The sequence below is a fragment of the Canis lupus genome, chromosome 3, assembly GCF_011100685.1.
Source record: "Canis lupus familiaris isolate Mischka breed German Shepherd chromosome 3, alternate assembly UU_Cfam_GSD_1.0, whole genome shotgun sequence".
In the NCBI taxonomy this organism is placed as follows: Eukaryota; Metazoa; Chordata; class Mammalia; order Carnivora; family Canidae; genus Canis; species Canis lupus.
In genome coordinates this window covers 23,822,245-23,843,680 of record NC_049224.1, presented here as the reverse complement: position 1 = coordinate 23,843,680, position 21,436 = coordinate 23,822,245, and the positions used below count along the sequence as shown (strand labels likewise).

General features: G+C 35.3%; 1 protein-coding gene across 3 annotated transcripts in view; it reads right to left on the bottom strand.

Moving 5' to 3' along the window:
- The window catches only part of EDIL3 (EGF like repeats and discoidin domains 3), a 393,208-nt gene that overhangs the window by 84,331 nt on the left and 287,441 nt on the right, over positions 1 to 21,436 (bottom strand). For all 3 annotated transcript variants that reach the window (XM_038532401.1, XM_038532403.1, XM_038532402.1), the window contains 3 exons: positions 14,974 to 15,129; positions 13,416 to 13,560; positions 8,938 to 9,122 (listed from right to left, as the gene is read on the bottom strand). In XM_038532401.1, the coding sequence (XP_038388329.1) occupies positions 8,938 to 9,122; positions 13,416 to 13,560; positions 14,974 to 15,129 (486 nt within the window). The remainder of the gene's footprint in view (positions 1 to 8,937; positions 9,123 to 13,415; positions 13,561 to 14,973; positions 15,130 to 21,436) is intronic.

Here is a 21,436-nt window from a genome sequence, read left to right as displayed (position 1 = left end):
CTTGATATTAAGACCACAATCTATCCTAGCCAAGAAAACATACCTATTTTTCTCTGAAATACATACTAATTCAAGAATGTAATTAATTGGAAGCTATAGGCAGATATGTCCTGATGCACATTTAAAAAAATCTCAGAGGATTCTAACCAAAGGTTAGTACAGAAACAGGCATGGTTAGGTGGACCTACACTTCCCCGGAGACACACTCTGCCAGTGATCTACAATAGCAGCATGAAACAAAGACATTAGAAATTTAAAAGTCACTTCACAGAGGCATATTTTCCTCATAGAAATGTTAGTTTAATAGTGAAAGAGAAAATGAACATGGTATTCGCTACAAAGAAATTCATTTTATGTTGACGTTACCTAGCAAATAAATACTTCATAAATGAGAGACATCTTAATCATGAATGTAAATGAAAATTGGATGACCAGCTCATCACAGCACCACTGGCTTTGAGAAAGATTACAGGGGCACCTGGGTGGCTCAGCGCTTGAGCTTCTGCCTTTGGCTCAGATCGTGATCCCTGGGTCCTGGTATCGAGTCCAACATCAGGCTCCCCCTGGGGGGCCTGCTTCTCCCTCTGCCTGTATCTCTGCCTCTCTCTGTGTGTCTCTCATGAATAAATAAATAAAATCTTAAAAAACAAGATTACAAAAGCCTTTACGATAAATCAAAGCAATTGAACCAGGTGGGTTTAATTGTGACCAAGAGTGTTGAAAAGAGCAGCATTCTCTAAAATGTAGGGTGTGTACACAGACCTGCCATCAAGTTGTAGGAAACTTTAGAATTTCCATCCTATTTTGTAGTAGTTGTATCTTAAACCAAACAAATAGGAATCACAGTTTTAAAATCTTTAATGTGTGCCTGTGTGTGTGTGTGTGTATTCAATGACTGGCAACACTGAATAAAATTTTTACAGCGTGGAACCACAAACTTAAAGGGCAAGCTAGATGCACAGAATGCACAGAAATACCAGGAGCTCTCCTTCAAGACAAGGTAAATGGCCAGGGCTATGTAGGTCAGCAGTGGGCTTGGAAAGGGCTTCCAAATCCAGCAAATACTCCCTGGAAAAAGTAGTCACCTCATTCACTGAACAGCCTATAACGTACCATAGTAAAAACTGGCCCACGAGCTTCCTGGCATGTTTCAAGTTCCCCTTCCATGGTTACCTGGCCCTACAATCTTTAGCAAGCTTTTCAGCCTCCCTGTGGCCTCATTATAAAACAGACATAATTTAGTCACTGAGAGAGTTCCTTCAAAGGCAAAACAAGATCACTGATTAAAGGAGATTCTCATTTTATTTGGAAGCTCTCACAAATGCTCCTCTTATTTGAATCAGTATTTCCAGGTTCTAAATTTCACTCACTGGCATATCCTCAGCTTATATTTTTAGAGGAGAACAGTTACTATTCTTAAAACTATATCTTGTTAATAAAAGATAACGAATATGTCACAAATGAAAATTCATTTGCACACAAAGGAATCAGAAGTCATTTAATTCTTATTATCACAAAGACATGAATGGGCCTGCTTTGCGTACACGATTCTTTTTTTTTTTTTTTTTTTACACAATTCTTATATAAGTCCTGCTGTTCAGTTTTTCAGTGGTCTCAAATACTTCTGAGCTGAAGCAACCAATTCCCCTCATTTCTGTTTATTGCTTCTGGAATGTTGAATCATGACAATTAGGGTGTCCGTAATCACACGTGCAGGCTGACACAGTGTTAACCATATCTTTCAGTTCCTTGAGCCTGGCATTGTGTTTTGAAATAGTAGGTGTCTCAAAAATATTTATGTGAATTTTTAAATTATGAAGCCATTTAAAATAACCTCTGAACCACAAAGCCTCCATTCCATTTCTATGTACCATCGGGGCTTGCTTTCCAAAACTCCTCCCTGCCCTTAATCTAATCTACGCTTTAGAAGCTACTATGCTTTGTATATTTTTCATGATTTGCTGTAGGTCAATGATAGCGTATTAGTGCTTCATAATGGCTTAATATGTTTCATCACTTTGTCTTAGGGGATTCTTATTTTTTTTGATTCTTATTTTTTTAAGCTGTTTATAGAGAGATATATATACTAACCCATAGAAATGAGACAAACTCAAAACAGGTGGAAAGGTAAGGGAACTATTTTAGGTATTAAGTAGATAAACTGAATAAAATATAAGTTAGTTTTTTAGAGTTATTTTAAGGTTAGATGGTTATAATTGCAACCCTAAGTAAATCAATATGATGTCCTTTTGTCAACTTCATCAGAAATTAGCTTGCGGTCCTGATAATTTTCTGATTACTTTGGACTTGGTTAACCATTATGTAAGATACTAAAAACTTAGTTGCCTGAGTTTTTAAAAGAGGAAAGTTACCTGGGTGATTATCTATTTTATAATAGCTACTTGTTTAATTTTTATAAAAGTAATCTCCATACCCAATGTGGGCTCGAACCCACAACCCCGAGATCAAGAACTGCATGTTCTATTGACTGAGCCAGCCAGGCACCCCTATAATATACACATTTTAGATGAACAAGAGAGAAAACTGAGTTCTAAAACACTAAGGTGATTTGTCAGCCCTAAAAAACATATTTTTGGGCTTCAAACTATGCACTCAGTGTACTAGATTGATTCTGGCTGCACTTACTTTTGCCTTCTAAGTACTTGCTACATAAATACCCTACTCATTTTTTTCTCATTAAAAGTTTTTTTTTTTTTTTTTTTTTTTTTTTTTTTTTTTTTTTTTTTTTTTTTTACTGGATGGTAGAGATCCCCTTTGATACTATAAACTTACAAAATGAAAGATGATTTATAGTCTAAGCAAAGTATGGACATCTTTGACTCCTTTCACACACTCCAAAATATACTAACATTATGAAGGATGGAAGCTGTTTCACAATCATACATAAATTGTTGCATTACTTTATCTCTTTTAGTTCTGCTTTTTTTTTTTTAAAGATTTATTTATTTATTTATGATAGACATAGAGAGATAGAGAGAGAGAGGCAGAGACACAGAAGGAGGGAGAAGCAGGCTCCATGCCGGGAGCCTGATGCGGGACTCGATCCCAGACTCCAGGATCGCGCCCTGGGCCAAAGGCAGGCGCCAAACCGCTGAGCCACCCAGGGATCCCTTAGTTCTGCTTTAAAACCAAACCCTTCATGTGGTCTTATTGTTTACTATATAGAGAATTTGGAATAGTGAAATGGAAGTCAGAATATTTCCTCATATTGCCAAATGCTTTCTAGGGGCCTAGAGGTCTCTTGATCCTTGAAAATCTTTCCTTCAGCTTCTCTGTAAATAAATTGCCCAAAGGGCAAGAGAAGTTAATGGCTTTAAAGAAGTTATGAATTTTATGGCTAAAATACCCTCTTTTAAAAATCTGAAACAGACTAAATTAAATAAGGTTTATTTAATTTGAAAACTTAAATGCAATTGCTTTCTTACACATTTCCACAAAATTAGTATTGAAATGAAGTTGTGTAGGGTTAGCTGCAATTCTGACAAAGGTCAACACTAAAGTGTGCAGTCTAACAACTCTATTAATTCTACTAATTTGGTTGCAATACTATTCAGACTACCTGAAATTAGCAAATGTCTCATGAAATAGACCAAAAGGTCATTTCCGAGGTGACCTGGTGACATTTTCCTTCCTCTTAGTCATTTATATAATGTTATCCTTCATGAAATCTGAAAATTTTTCAGCAGACTCAGTTATGGATGGTGACTTATCCATATTATATAGTCACACCAATAAGGCAATGAATTCATGCACGATATATTCACTATAAGAGAATTTATAATGTCTTATTTTAAACAGTATTTTTAATCAACCAAAGTTAATTCTTAGAGTGCTCCTTGTACAGCTGCATCTACTAGACCAAAATATTTCTTTGCAATTTATAAGATTATCATCAGTAATGTTCCTACCCCTGTTAGAATGTCGTTAAACATCTCAATTCCATGTGAATTTTAATCAGTTTGTATAATCTGAACATAAATAAAAAGGGAATTTAACTCAATCTGTTGAAAAGCCACTGAAAATGGTTATAAAAACACATAAACATTCTAGTAAGAATATGATTTCAGTAGAGAATATTGCCAAATGGCAAAATGTGCATTTAAAGCTATTAATATTATTATTACTGCTCCCAGGAAAAGATCCGACAAATCTGACACTACCTAAATAAAAAAAATTGAAGTTTTTGTGTACTAATGCAGATTTATATAATTTATCAACACTGCTACCAGTTTGCAACTGAGCTAGTAGTATATTACTTTACATTTCATCATTTTATTGGAAAATGCCTTGCAAGAAGCAAGAATATGCATGCATATCTTCATTCTTAGTTATGACTGGTAGCATCTGATTATGCTCTCTTGAGATTATACAAATCACCAGAAAGAAAAAAGGGAGCTACCCATTGCTGGGAACCTACTATGTGCTTCCTCAGTTCTGTCATTTGCTCAATTTTTAAAAATTAATCAATTATCATTTAATTTATTCATGAGAGACACATACAGAGAGGCAGAGGCATAGGCAGAGGGAGAAGCAGGCTGTGGGACTCAATCCCAGGACCCCAGGATCACGCCCTGTGCCAAAGGCAGATGCTTAACCACTGAGCCACCCAGACGTCCTTGCCATTTGTCTGACCTAATCCACCTCAGAATACGACACAACTTCTGGGTCCTTTGTTTAGAAACTAACCATAGAAGATAACTGTCTGATCCTAGAGCATCTCAGTGAGTTAAATGTCTCTCTATTTTTATAACAGGGATTTTAATCTAATACAAACATGCATTAGGAATGTCCAACTATGAGTCAGGAATGATTGGCTTATGAGGTTTCAATTAAGGTGTAGGTAAGATTTTTTGAAAGGCAAGAAACTGCAACTTAACCTTCAGAGGGTTTTGGAAAACACATTGGTAGGGCTTCTTGCTCAAAATTTCAGAGAACATCACACATCAAAGTGACGAGACATTTTTTCAGAGGTCTGAGAAATGTCTCATTTAGGACTGCCTGTGGACTTAACACATTTTTTTTTTGCCACATTTCTATAAGAATGGCATACTGATTTCATGATTAACAGCGTTCAAGGACATTAATCAGTTAGGTAAGATCACTTCTAAAACATAACACAAGAACATTTGCTTGAGAAGCTGCTGAGATTTTGACCTTATAGAAAATACTGGAAGAAATCTAAGAGTAATAATAAGAATAAAATATTAAAGTGATATTTTAATACCTAAAAATTCCTTATAATACGTAACGATTGGGCAAAAGGGTACTTGGGGGGGTTTCATTTATAATCATTGTATTTCTAGATATTATCCACATAGGTTTTAAACCTATTAAACTGAGATAAGATTCTCATCATTAGAGGGTTATATGTATAGTTAATGTATAAAAGAAATTTCTTAAAAATCCAGAACATAAAGACTCCTAACTCTAGGAAACGAACTAGGGGTGATGGAAGGGGAGGAGGGCAGGGGGTGGGGGTGAATGGGTGACGGGCACTGAGGGGGGCACTTGACGGGATGAGCACTGGGTGTTATTCTGTATGTTGGTAAATTGAACACCAATAAAAAATAAATTTATTAAAAAAAACAAAATTTGAATAATTCTAAAAAAAAATCCATTAGCAGAAGTTTGATAATGAAGGAAGGAGATTTAAATGACAGGCATGGTTTTTCTTAGGAAGGGCTATCTCTCAGAACTGATGCATCTTGGTTAAAGACACAGCTAAAACTTACAAATTCAGAAGTCTCAAACAAGGATAAAAACTGACTCTATATCAGTAATTCAAAAACAAAATCACTGTATGCACTATCTGTAAAAGTGTTAATCTTATTTTCAACAAAGACACTAACAGGCATAACAAGGTACAGTTGAACAGATTATATTCTCTTGAGGAGAAAACACTAAAAATAGTCACAATTCTGGAGCATTTTCTTGCATGTCAAAAAAGAAAAAAATAAATATAAGAAAAGATGTCAATTTACCTTTGCCTTTGAGATCCTGACTATGCCTTGATACAACAAAAAATAAACATATACTGGAAGAACTGGTCCTTGAATTGACAGAAAAGCTGTCGCCAACACAATGAATCAACTTCAGCATGCAAGTGACTTTAAGACGACAGTTGAAAAGCCATCTTAAAAAAAGTGATGGATGGAGGTTTGGATCGAAGATTACACGTGATTCATGTAAAATATGTTTGTTTTATTTTATCTTTCTAAGGAAAGTCTACCTACCCTGTCTGAGCTACTTATGGGGTATAAAATCTTTTGTCTTATTTCACATGGCATTATGACTCACAAATAATATTAGCAAAGTCCAGTTAATCTGAGATATAACTAAATATTTCCAATTAAAAACATATACAGCAACAAAGAACCAGCTAACTTTGCCATTCAAGTTTAACAAATGGAAAAAGGTTTTTCCATGGTTTCTTCAAATTGAGAACTTGAGAATTTCCTATGAATTACGAAAATTTAGTTCCTGTATTACAAAGACTAGATTTTTAACGTGAGACTTTATTTTATTCTATTTTTTTAAGATTTATTTATTTAGAGAGAGTAATGTGTGATCACAGACAGAGCAATGTGTGTGATCCTGAGCATGTATGTGGTGGTGGTGGGGGGGGGGCGTGGGCAGAGGGAGAAAATCTCAAGCATACTCCCTGCTTAGCCGGAAGCCTGACACAGGCTAGATTCCACAACCCAGGAGATCACCTGCACTGAGACCAAGAGTCAGAGACTTAACCGACTGAGTCATCCAGGCATCCCTAACATAGATTTTAGATTTATATTTCAAATATTATTTTAAAATTTGTGGATATTACCAATTGGAGACCAAACTTATATGCCATCCGGGCCCAAATCAATAACTTGAATTATATTTTGTTTTTTTTTTTTCTTTTTTAAAGATTTTATTTATTTATTTATTCATGAGAGACAGAAAGAGAGAGAGAGAGAGGCAGAGACACAGGCAGAGGGAGAAGCAGGCTCCATGCAGGGACTTGATCCCGGGTCTCCAGGATCACCCCTGTGCCGAAGCGATCAAACCGCTAAGCCACCCAGGGATCCCTGAATTATACTTTGAACTATCCATTTATCCACTTATTCATTCATTCAACAAATACTTATTGAATGCCTACCATGTGTCAGGTGTTTTAAAAGGCGTTCAATTAGGTACTGGATGACAAGTTAAGAAAGTCACAAAAGACAAATGTGGTTTCATCTCTCCTGGAGCAAACAATTGAATGTTGAGAACACAATTTCCAATACAGTGTGATAATGGACAGTGAGAGAATTACTGAGGACACAGTAGCACTCAGCTCTCCCCTGAGTACTACTGTGGTAGGAGGCAGCTGGTAGTAGTAGCAAAGCCTTCCCAGAGGAAAGTACATACAAACTGCAGCTGAAGGACGTCAGCCACACACGGCCGGGGAGAGAGGTACTCTTTCTATTCTTTTCCTTTAGGAAGAGGACATTTATAAAGGAATCGAAGGAGAGAACATTTGGTTTGAGAAACTGAAGCGTATTTAGAAGAGTGTGGTAAGAAATGAAATGCGGCCAACTCCTGCAAAAACTTCCAGGCTATATTAGGAAATCTTCACTTTATTCTGAGGCTGATTAGGGAGCAATTGAAGGGTTTTAGAAAGAGAGTAAGAGAATCATATTTGCATTATGAAAATGGATTTTTAGAGAGTGAGACCAGAAACAGGAAAGCTGGTTAGTGGGTTTCTGCAAAACCCAGGTGAGGGGGTAGCCTAGATCAAGGAGGTGCAGTGGGTATGGCGAAAAGGGAAATATACTGTGTGTGTGTGTGTGTGTGTGTGTGTATTCACATAGACCTTTCCTTGAAAAAGCTCCTAAAAAACATTAAAAGGAGAAACACACATAATTATCCTTAATGCAATAGCTAACTAAAGAGCTAAAAAAGAAAGAAAGAAAGAAAGAAAGAAAGAAAGAAAGAAAGAAAGAAAGAAAGAAAGCTCAATAAACCTCCAGATCAGTAGAGATCCTGATAGACTGTTAGGGGAAAGTAAAGAGGAAAGCCACTATTTTCACTGAGAAGATTTTATTGGATATTTCAGGTGACTTAGAACAGGCTCAGGTGGCAAATCTGGTTCCATATGGGGTAATGTTTGCTGCTATTATAATAGTTTTTCTGATTTTCAGAAATGTAGTGAATTACCATAGTTTTGAAACTCAGGGATTCAGCCTAAAAATCAATAATAGAATTCATATCTTTCAAATAAAATGACCTCATTATGGAATTAAGCTGTCTTACTTTTCCTTGCCACAGAAGACATTAACAAATTTGTACATACTTAAAAGTACTCCACAATAAATGCATTTCAAGAAGATTGTTTTTAAAAAGCACTGACTATAACCGCACTTCATTTGCAAATGATAAATAGACTCTGCAGTGTCTATGCTTTCCTTCTATAAGCAAGCTCTCTTATGAGAATGTAATCAAATTGCTCCATTGCTTAGCAACCACAGGTAAAGAGCTAATAAGTCAGGAGTCATGATTCTATGGGAACAATCTGCAGGTCAATAGCATGATTTCGGGGAGGTATGGAATCCTGCTGTGGCACTTTCAAACCAATACTGACACAGAGCATTAGAACAGATGAGAGTTAAAATGCAAATACACTCATAATCGATTGAATTGACCTATATATATTGCAATCTGGTACAATTGGCGGCATCAATCTGCCAGAAGCATCTATAAATCAACGTCACAGTAAAACTAGCACATGGATATGGCTTCCTAGGGAATTTTTGTTTTATCAATTTTAGGTAAGCCACAGGAAGATGTATTTAAATTAGCATGAAGGCAAGGGCTCTGATGTTCATCTAACCAAGAGGAAATCTCCTAAGGAAGAGGAACAGGCACAGGAGAAACAGTTTTTGAAAATATTACCTGTAACCATTGTGACTGGTCATTGTGGCCAGAGGTCCAGGCATTCACTTTGCCCTGTTTGTCCAGCCGAGCCTTCCTTGGTTCCCAAGTGAACATGTCCATGTTGAGAGTCCTGAAGATGCTTGAGGCAGTGATCTGATAGTCTTGTATATGTCCTGATTTCATCCCCAGAGGCTCTGAACAGCCTGAAAGAAAATGAGAAAGGCTCCATGAGAAAAATAATTTATTACCCTGGAAGTTTTCTATGTTCATTTTGGATGGGCAAAAGAAGTTTAAGCATAATGCTATTCATTTCCCCAAAGAAAAAGCATCTAAATTCAAAAAAGGCTATAATCAGAAATAAATCTGGAATAAAATCGAAAAACAAGATAGCCAATTCAGGCTATTTTGTCTGAATATATTTTGGAAAAATTGAAAACAAGGCAGACAATTCAAACTACTTTTCTGTGATAGATGATTTTGCAAAATGAAAACAAGGCTGAAAGGCTCTCTCCTGTCTCATTACTGATAGCCTCATGACTATTCCCTGGTTTTCAACAGTTTCATTGTGTCTTTAAAAAAGAACATTTTCTCACAAAGTATATTTGGTTTTATCTTATTTGTTTCCATAATACTGCAAATGAAAATTCCCTCAGTACAAAGTCATTTTCACAAGCTGCTCCAGTATATTTCAAATTGGACAGTATTTTGTTTTCTGAGAAATGTCTGTTCATCTTTATCACTGATTCTTATAGACCAACAATGTTCTCCTGGATATTGAGGAAGCTTATATCTACTTGATGTGTACCATGTGCCAGACACTGTGCAAGTATAGAATTTAAAGTAATAGATAATATAATAGAAGAAAATAAGGTGATTCTAACAAAAATCATTACTGCACAAGCTTTCTTATAAAAACTTACATTTAGATCGTACTCAATAACCTCTAGTATTGGGTACTTTTTTTTTTAATTTTTATTTATTTATGATAGTCACAGAGAGAGAGAGAGAGAGAGAGAGAGGCGCAGAGACACAGGCAGAGGGAGAAGCAGGCTCCATGCACCGGGAGCCTGACATGGGATTCGATCCCGGGTCTCCAGGATCGCGCCCTGGGCCAAAGGCAGGCGCCAAACTGCTGCGCCACCCAGGGATCCCGTATTGGGTACTTTTGAAAGACTTTTCAATTCTGGTATATATTTTGTCATATTTGACCTGATATGAAATTTTGCTTTGTCTGTCAATGGGAAATTGTGTGGATATATTGTGTGGATGTGTCCACAAGTGCCGGTGCATGCATGCATGCCTATGAGTGCGTGCACACACACACACACACACACACACACAATTTCTCAAGGAAACTTACAATTTCCCAATCTTGAGTTGCAACTGTGACAAAATTCCATTCATAAGGCTCATACCATTATTCTATCATCGTGTTAGTCAATGGTTGAGTCTTCCATATGTACAATTGCTACATTTTGACCAAGGAACACACAAGATGAGTTTGATCATCAAGAAAACCAATATGAAAAAAGGGGACTCTCCAATCAAGGCTGTCTCCTTGTACTCTACTGGTTTCTCACTTACTCTCTGTGTGGCCTTTTACCCATGATTTAACTACTTCATGCCTCAGTTTTCTCATCTATAAAATGGTGGCAATAGAAAGAAACTAACTCAAAAAATGTTCTAAGAAATTAATTAAAAGAAGTATTTAGAAACAGTCTGGCATATAGCTAACATTCAATAAATGTTAGCTATGCTTATTATTTCCATAAACCTCATTCTGACAGATAACAATGCTAAGTCCCCAGATCAGCATATCAGTGAGCACTAAATAATGTAGTAGTAGGTTTGGCTGCATTTTCTGAAGCTAGGCTGTTTTAAGCCAAGGCTTAAGAGAGGAGGCTCAGAACTCTTCATTGATAAATAATTCTTAACTACTATTAATTGCTTTCTGTTCTAGTAAATCTAAGTCACTGCCTTCTTGAGGCTTCTCCATGCTTGCCTCCACCTCCACCTTCTGGAGGAGAAAAATTGCATGACAAATCTCAAAGATTCTAGGAAGTTCCAAAGTCTTAATGACATACCATTTATCTCCTGGCAGTTCTAAGGTAACATGATATTGCCTGCATTATAGATTTCTGACTTTTCTATTATGACCATCAACCCACTCACACCCACCTTGCCCTGATATTGGAGTCTTTGTAGAACTGATTGGCTTGCAGAAAGACACAAGGGGAAAGGGAAATTGTTTTTCTCCTTTTGTAATATAATATTTGAAATCTTGGTTAGAAAAGGAATGTTGATCATTTCTGCTTAGTCATAGAATTCATTTCATACCCACTCTGTTGTCTAGTATCTAGCCCAGAGCAAGTGCTGAAGAATGTGTTCAAAGAATGGATGAATTAATGACTATACCTCCTCTAATTACAGTCATGATTCATTTCATTCTAGCCATCTTAAATCACACCTCTTCTAGAGAATTTAAGGAATTTTCTTTTTTAAGTGTCTGGGAAAAGATTAACTGTTGATCTTCTAGAAAGGCTGAGAGATCATATAACAGCTTATTGAATACAGTAAGGCAGCTTGTGCTTTACAGTGTTGCAGTGGATGGTGGGAAATAATTTGGCACATTATATTACTGTTTATTTCCAAGTGTTATAGCTAGCCTCTCTGCCAATTTGCCTCACATCACAAAAGTTCTTTCTCATCCACATGATTTCATATGTGTAGATTAATTAACACTTTTACCAGAATGGACAGCACCTAAACAAAATGAAATATTAACAAAAAAAGATTATGTCTATAGCCCTAGTTTTTAAAAGCATCCAGTGAGAGATTTTATCCTCTGCATGCAAGTTTGAAATCAATTTGTGGAATTGGGAGATGGGGTATGGCTTCTTTTTAAGAACATAAAATCTGTAAAGTGTCAGGTGTAACTTCCTGTAAAACCTGAAAGTAAAATATAGTCATACCTTGGGAATGTAACTGTGCCATGTAAGATAGACTGACCCTCATGAATCAAGAGACTGGAAAATTGGGGAAGGTGATGTTAAACAACTAAAAACCATGGGGCTTGGTTTCTTCTTGATTGCTTTATGATGAATGACTTAGGGATGACACTGGCCTGTGATGATAGAGTGACAAGTAATATAAACACTGCTCAGCAATGATTCTGTTGAGATTTCTGGCCATGAACAAGCTGGTCCGAATTACCAAAATAAAGGAAATATCATTGTTAGGATAATTAATGGTACTAAAACCATATGTTGGTTACTTTATAAAAGACACCCATATATAGAATGAAAATGTAATCCTTAAAATAGATTCACTCATCTGGCCAAATGTCTCTAATTCCCTTAAATGTAATGAGCTCACTTAAAGTTTGGCTGTTTTTAATAGTAACTTTTATTTGCTTAAAAATCATTCTCTTTCTCGGCATCACAAATAAACCTAAAAAGGGAAACAGAAATAAAGCATGCATTTTAATGCCTGTGCAACCTCTTGAAACGAATAAAAAGATCTCAGTTGTCCATTTGGAGAGATGTGTCCTCCTACTCTTAACCAAATGGCATTACCGTAAGCCTGAGAAAGTCTTTCATGCTGAAAAGGGGGGCACACATGAATTTTTGGCTTTCTCCAAAACAGCTGTTTGAACAAATAATCTCAGGCCATAGTGGTAAAGATAGTGTTTAAATGTTGATGCTAGAAAAGTACAGGCACCAAAAAAATAGCACAGTGAAATGCCTAGGCAAGGTTTTTGTTTAGTTCAGAATCTAGCTATATTGAAATGGGACCACTGTGAGATCCAAACATTAAGTCTTCATCTTTATATCTAGTACCAATGCTCCTGGAAGACAAGAATTATTTAACTCCGAATCCTTTGATAGATTTATCTTTGAGCTGGATAATCACTGTTTGTACAATAAGCAGGTTGCTAGATAAGAATGATCTCAGAATGAATTTATAGTAGCTATCATGGTTTTGAAGTATTACTTCCCGGGGAGGAATGATAAATTTACATGTTTCATAAAACCTAAACAAAACAAAACCAAGTTCTTCTGGTGGATAGACAAAGATAAAGCTTACTTTCCTAAGCCATAGAACCCAAACATAACTGCAATTTATGAGGTCAGACAGATTCCAGTTTTTACTGAACTTTTGTCACAAAATATAAATCATAGTTACTCCTAAAAACAAGACACATTTAAACTTGACAAAAGTTTCCAGTGAGTATTTGTTGTACTTTCTTTGAAATACACTGCTCCCTCTACATTAACTCTATGCTGTAGCATGTTTTAAAACTTGTTTATTCTACACACACACACACTCTCTCTCTCTCTCTCTCTCTCTCTCTCTCTCAGTGAATCATACCCTAGACCTTTTGTAGCAGAAATTAAAGTCTATGAGCGTTGGGAGATAGCAAATTAGTAGTAGACTACATACAAATATATTTTTTTCTTTAAAGAGTATACAGAAATAAATAATATGAGACTCACCCGATAGCTCACAACCAAGAAGCTCCATTCTCAAAGTGCAGTGTCTCCGACAAACTTGAGGATAGAGTCTTACGTACTGAGCTTTTATCGGGGGTGTGAAAGAGTTAGCATAGGGTGTGTTGTTATCAACATTTCCACGAAAAACCTGGGTAAAGAGATAGTAGAGAGTTTAAAATTATTACTTCTAACGGCTTCTTAACCTAGTTTCCTATATTGATCTTATATCCTACCCAACGTAATGCTTCAAAAATTGGATTAAGTAATTTGGGGATCAGGAGCATTTAGGAAGCACCTCCCCCTCAGTAGTGAATATGAAACCTATAGATAAAATCCTAATGGAAGCTATAAATCACTGTCGTCTGTGGCATAATCTATAGGCTACCATGATGGTCCCGTTGATTTTAAGATCAGTTCTTCAGAGCCAGGGGGGTGCTTCTTTATTTTTTTGAGACGTGAGTACCTTAAACCTCTCAACTTAATCTGGGTCTATCTGTTCAGGCTGCTACTTAGTATTTATAGGTGGGTTTTGTTTGTTTGTTTTTCTGTAGGAAACAGTCTTTACTAATACTTTCTAATCACTCAGTCTCTCTAACACTATGATCAGATTTAGGATGCTTCAGGGTCTGATTCCTCAAGATTACTTTCTTAGCAGTCAGTCCCAGATCACTGGGTGAGATAATCAAAGTCTTTCTATATATATATATATATACAAAAACTATCTATACTATCTATCTATCTATCTATCTATCTATCTATCTATCGATCGATCGAAAAAACAGTGCTTTCCTCTAAAAATTAAATGCTAAAATTGCTATTTTTAATTCTTTAAAATTTCATTCTTGTTTTACTTTTCATAACCTGGTAACCAGAAAGCTTTATTTGATTTCACTTAAGAAATCATTAAAAAAAAATCTTTCACAAAATTTATGAGAGTCTGGTTATAACCACTTGGTTTAAATGGGATGAGCTGCAGTCTTGATATTTTTAAAATTAAAACTTTAGAGGAAAATTTGATAAAAAATTGTGACTATTATATGAAAAGGCAAAGTAGACACTGAATATTATATTCATTTTCTCTAAAATATTGTATTCTGCTAAATAACAAAATTGTTTTTTAATATGAAGTGTAAAAACATACATCTTTTCTATCACTTCGTAGTTTTGTCAAAAATTTTTTTTTCTTCAAAAATAGTAATTTTGATCTGTACGTATATGATTAAGGAGAGTGCTAATATGTCAAAGCAATAAAATGAAATTGAAAGCTAACTATTTTTAAGATAAAAATTAATTGTCATACACAGGGCTATGCTAACATTGTGATAAAGTGTTTATACAGCCAACAATTAAAATATGAGAAAATCTTAAATGGTAGCCACTGTACATTTATAACTTGGAAAAACTCCTTACACCCTACACCATACTAGTTCAATTTTTAAAAAAATCACAGATTTTTTTGCAACAACATAAAGCTTCTGTTGAAGAATCTGTAAATATTTGGCAATCAATGATTATTAATGGGATTTTATTTTTTAAGTTAAATATGTTAAGTCAGTCTTACCATATCTTCATTGGTGCCTTTTACTTTGTACATCACCCAAGTTTTTCCATCATTACTATAGGCGATTTTGTAGGATTTTATATACTCTGGACTTCCAATTCTCTTAGCTCCTTGAGTAATCACACCAGTAACTCTCATTTTTCTTTGTAAATTTATCTGAGGAAACAAGGCATAAGCAATGGTAATCTTATTGCTTTCAAGATAACATTATTGACTTTCAGAATAAAACATTTTTATTTATTAGTATAGATTTAAAATAATACAAAAATATATCAATTTTCCTGTATTTTTTTCAGATGATTATTAAGTGTATGTCAAGTTCAGCTTCAAAATCTTTCTCTAATGGAATATATTTTTTAAGTAAGCAATATTTATGAGCAAAGTTTGAAAAGGCAATGTGCTGCCAAAATATTAGTATGAAGAACATTTGGTTGGTTACAATATGGAGATATGACTTAGTAAACTAAAAAAAATGGCAATATTATCTTGTCAAAATTGCCTCAGACTCTGAAACAGTAATGTCAACATTATTTTAATGTGTCTCAAGTTCTTTTGGCTTCAACAAATTTCCATTTAAACGAAAACATGAAAATCATTCTGAGATCATTGAATACTAGAATAAAAAAAAAAGTAAAGGTAATAGTAATGACAAAAACAAACAAAAAACCCAAACAGAAGTATCTTCAGTTTCTAGACCTTTATACTGTAGTCTCCACTAGGGGTTATGGACGTTTTTCAACACATAGTTGCTTTTCTCTTCATTTCACCATATGGAGACTTTCTAACTGGTATTTTCTCTCCATATATTCTCGCTTTGTAATAGTTCACTGTAAGAGTAACAGTTATCTAATAAAATTCTTAATATTCTTTTCATAGTTAAATAGGGAGCTCCTTTGATATTCTATATATAAATAGATACTGCAAGGTAAGAAAAATACTTTTTTCAGATATGGCAAACATTAAAAATTGTTCTATTTGCATGGTGCCTGGGTGGCTCAGTCACTTGAGCATCGGACTCTTGATCTTGGCTTGGGATCATGATCTTATGGGTTGTGGGATGGAGCCCTCCATGGGGCTTTGTGCTCAGGAGATCTGCTTCTCTCCCTCTCTCTGACCCTCTTCCCACTTGCGTTCACTCTTTCTTTCAAATAAATAAGTAAATCTTTAAAAAATTATTCCATTCCCTCTAGAATGCCTTTATGATGTTTATAAAATCTTAAACTAAGTACAAAGGTACTGTCTCAAATGTTCTTGACAAATTGCTATACAGCTCCCTTCTCACCAATTACAAATCAGAATAATCTTAATGTCTTATACAATAACATTAAGTTAATAATTCAGATATCACTTCCCAAAGAAAATGAGAAAATCTTCAGATTCATGCAAGTGACTAGGGTTTTTCACTTTGTGATGAGACTAAGAGTTAACATTTGTAGAGCATGTGCATGAGGAAAACAGCTCCTCTATAAATCACTATAAATATAGCATATATAAACTGTATGCTAAATATATATTCATGTTACATATTCAAAAAGTTAAAAATCAGAACTAAGAAAGCAATCCTTAAAACCTTCCCACCCCCATACAATCACTGTGACTTATTGAAGGCCTACAATTTTTATTTCCCTGGATTTATAGATTTTGAGTTTTAAGTGTGTTAGGGGCAATCCTGAATCCTTCACGTAGCAGATGTTCTTTTAGGCTTTTGAATATTTGCCAACATGGCAAGGTCTACCTTCCTCTTCATTCTGAGTTTCCCAGTCTCGTATCATGAAAATCCTTCTCAATCAGTGTTCACAAGACAATTCTCTTGTAAGAAGGCAGTCTTGACTCATGTATAAAGAAAAGCTGGAATTTTGAAGAGTTAAAGAACTAGGGTGGGATAGTCCCCAGCTTCTAACTGGTGAGAAGAACTTCTTCATTCTTGTAATATGGAACTTACAAGTAACATTTTTGTTAAATTCTGGGTCTTTGACCCCCTTTCTTTTGCAACAATGCTGAGTAAGCTGACTCAGCTGCTCAGTTTTACTTTTCTCATTTCAATATTCTGACATCAACATTTTTGACATGAATAGATTTTATGTCCCACTCTCTTGTTTGGAGGCTCAAATAAGAATATTCTCTATGAAGGTAAATTTTACCTATTACTCTTAACATTTATCTCACCTAGTTCTCTGAAGATTGATTTGGGAATTTTAACTATGAGTTTAGAATAGGTAACCTCCAAAAGATACTTTATTTCAATATGTTAGGTTATTTTTCCTGTGTGCTAATTTGCACATTGCTATGGAAGAGCAACATTGTTCCAAATCTTACATATGATCTTCTTCTTTTTTAAATCTGAGATTCTTCATAGTCTTAAACATTTTAATACATACAACACAAATACTGGGCACTTTGAATCATGTTTTCCTCCCATTTTGGAAGCCAAATTCCACCCTTGATATTGCTGAACATTCCTTTTCAATTATCTTTTATCTTGTTTCAATTATCTTGTTTATACCTCTTATAGACAGCCAAATTATCTCTGCTAGAGTTTTGGCTGATGAGCTGTAGACTCATTTTCTAAAGCTTAAATTGTGGAAGTATAACAATCAGAAAATAAAAATTTGAGTACATGTTTCTTTCTAAATCATTTGAAATGATATTTTAAAAGATTCCTATTTACTCTAATATTTATAAGCTCTGAGTGTATATCTCAGGGAGCTGGAATTCCAGATAATAAAGCAGCACTCAACTTGGATTGTATCTAATTTTAGTCAGTATTTGTAATTAAATATCAAGGCTGTTTTCATTAAATATAAATTTTATAGAACACAGGTTCTGGAATTACTAACATTTACTAGGTTTTAGACTTTTGAGTTCTCCTATACCCAGTACTCTTAAGCTCGGGTAATAAGATATTCTGTGTAAGATAGCTAAGATTTCACTATCATGGTAACACTCCAATTTAATATCAGGGATCTATATTGCTGTGGGAAATCAACTGAGTCTTGGAAGAAGGCAATGGCACGATTTTAGAAACATCTCCACCACCCAACTTGCTGCAAGTAATCCTCTTTCATACCATTCCAACCTTATGTTACAATCTCTGTAAAATGACATTGGATAAAAGATGAACTGCCTTTAATCTGTTCATTCTGCCTGTATGAACCACTCCAAACACTATGTTAAAGGTCTACCAGGGATTACATCAGAAATTCCAAAATTACTCCCTGAACTTGTTAGCTAATCAAATACACAATGAATTGTTTTCATTTATTTACCTGATTTCAGAGAAATTATTATTCTACTGGGAAGTAGGTAGATTGCATGCCCTTAGGAAAAAAAAAGTGAAAAATTAAAAGAAAGAAGTGCATTCTAAGGTATTTTGAATGAATGGTGCCCATGGTATGAATATAAATATTAAGAATTATAATCTGGATCCAGAATGCCTAGAACCCATTGAAAGGCCAGGGAGAAGGCAAAAAAGAACTGACAGCTTCAGCCCTGGCTTTTGTCATTTCCCACCAGTATAATCTTGGACAACTTGTCTAAGTTTTCTGAAATTTAATTTCCTCCCTTGTAAAAGGAGTTTTAATAGAATTATTACATGTGAAGATTATATGATGTAATGCATGTAAAAACTTAATAACACCTGCCACCAATCTCTTGGAACATTTACTTCTGGGATTGATTTTTAGTTTTTGTTGTTGTTCAAATGAAAAGAAGCATTTTTTTCCATCTTAACTATTTGATGTTAGGGAATTTGGACTTGGAGAGGTATACTGTATTTATTAGAGCTGATAATCCTAACAACCATATGAAAATACCTTTGGAAACAAATTCCAAAGCTATGCACTGTTAAGACATTTAGGGCTACTAGGTTTAAGTGTGTGTGTGTGTGTGCGTATGGGTGTGTGCGTGCACGCGAGCATGTGTGAATCCAGCCATAGCTTCAATGTGGGGAAAAAAGGAAAATTCATATATTCCTGATAAGACAGCAATAAGCATAGAATACTAGCCCTCTCTCTTGAATCCAGCACGTGAGATATTCCAGGTTTGAAAGTTGAAGAGTAGGCACAAAGATTTATCAAACTCTAACATAAAAATTCATGAGAAATCCGGGATCCCTGGGTGGCGCAGTGGTTTAGCGCCTGCCTTTGGCCCAGGGCGCGATCCTGGAGACCCGGGATCGAATCCCACGTCAGGCTCCCGGTGCATGGAGCCTGCTTCTCCCTCTGCCTGTGTCTCTGCCTCTCTCTCTCTCTCTCTCTGTGACTATCATAAATAAATAAAAAATTAAAAAAAAAAAATTTTAAAAATTCATGAGAAATCCTTGGTGTGATAGGAGTTTTTGAGACCCCAGTGCATGTCTGTATGTTTGGGATGTGGGGAGAACTCCAAGGGCGAGTGATGGGAGACAGGCTTGGGAAGAGCTTTCTAAATTTGCTCTTTCTCATTCTATTTTGCAGTCTGGCTCCTTCCTGATTTACCCAGTTCCAGTCTACTGCCAGGGGGAGGCAGTGGTGAAATGTGGGCCAGGCTGGAATGGGGCATCTATAGTCACTAATAGGTCTGTGTGCTTCCTTCTCTGCACTCCACATACCTGTCTCTGCACTAAGGTGGTAAAACAGAATGATGGAGATCCTGAGAAAAGCAGTGTCTAGGGCAAATGAAGCAGAGGGAAGAGAAATTCAGGGTAAGTACAGAATATTACTCTGTCATGAGGCCCCTCTTTGCACCAATGCAACCCACCTGGAATAGCTGAAATTAGAGGCATGGTTTCACTTTGTCCTCCAGGTACATCACTAGCCAAGATAGCCATACAAACTCTGAGAATTGCCAAGCATTGTAATCAAAAGAAGAAAACAAAAACAGAACTAGTACTAGAAAAAACTAATCCAATAGAACTGAAGGGTTAAGATTTAAAAAAAAAAATTCTCTAAAAAGATAAAGACATTTTTGAAACATAAGACTGAAACAAAACAGAACTAATTGGTAATACTGGGATAAAAAATATAATCAAAGTTTAAAATTAAGCTACATAAGGTTTTCAATGGGGTGATTTCAAGCAAGGAGACAAAAGCTGCAAAATAAACTAGTAGCCCAAGACAGGTTATGAAACTCCTTCCAGAAGGCAGTAGAATGGGATACAGAGATTGCCCATACTGGCAGATAATACAACAATTTAATCTGAGAATTCAAGGAAGCAAAAATAATAAAAACGAATTGAAAAGTTCTACAAATTTGCTTAATATGAGATCAATATTTAATCTTTATCAGAAATTAATTGAAAATGTAATATAAATAGTGTGATGCTGCCACATGTAAAAGCAGACAGATCAATAAAACAGAGTAGAAAATCAATAAATAGACCCCACTATGTAAGGGAACTTTATATATGAAATAAGCGATACTCAAATAAGTGGAGAAAAAATAGAATATTCAACAACTGGATTGGGATAATTTGGTAGACACCTTAAATAAATAAATCTAGATCAATATCTGTCCTTTTATCCCAGAGTAAATTCCAGGTAACTTAAACACTTAAATGAAAAACAAACAAACAAATAAACCACCAAAGGACCAGGGTTTCTTGGGTGGCTCAGTGGTTTAGCCTTCAGCTCAGGTGGTGATCCCAGGGTCCTTAGATGAGTCCCACATCAGGCTCACTGCAGGAAGCCTGCTTCTCCCCCTGCCTATGTCTCTGTCTCTCTCTGTGTGTCTCTCATGAATAAATGAAATATTAAAAAAACCTTTCTAATCATGGCACTAGTTTTAAAAATGTTTTTAAACTAACAATTTCCCTAAGACAAAAGGCAAAGTAAAATGAAATACAAATGACAACTGGGATTAGTGTTTTCAAATCATATCATAGCAAAGAGTTGACTAATCAAAGATATTAGAAGATCTTGCATATTAATAGGTAAAACAAAAACTCAGTAAAAAAACATGGGCAAGGGATTTTGTAGTGGACATCAAAAGATATACATATGGATCTTCAACATATAAAAAGATAGTCAATCTTACTCATAATAGAAATTAAATTAAATCTACCCCAAGATACTCATAATTTCCAAAATATTACACAATATTAGCTAAAGGGTAAAGAAAGAGGCAAGCTTATACATTCCTAGTGGGAGTATAAATAACAGTCTTTTATGAAGGACTTTTATGAATTTAGTGACATGAAATGAAATGACAAGTTCACATTTTCTTAAACTCAGTGATTTCATTCTAGGAATGTAGCCTACAAGTATAATCATACATAGGCAAATTGATGTACGTACAAAGTTGTTCCCTGTAGCACTATGTATCACAGAACACAATTTCAAACAATTTAAAATGTCTATCAATAGGGATCTAAGTCATTTCATTATGGAAAAGTCCAGAAAATGGAATACTATTCCATTGTAAAGCAAAAGAACAAGAATGGGGGAAGGTGGGAGGAGAAGAGCAAGAGAGTGAGGGAGAGGAAGAG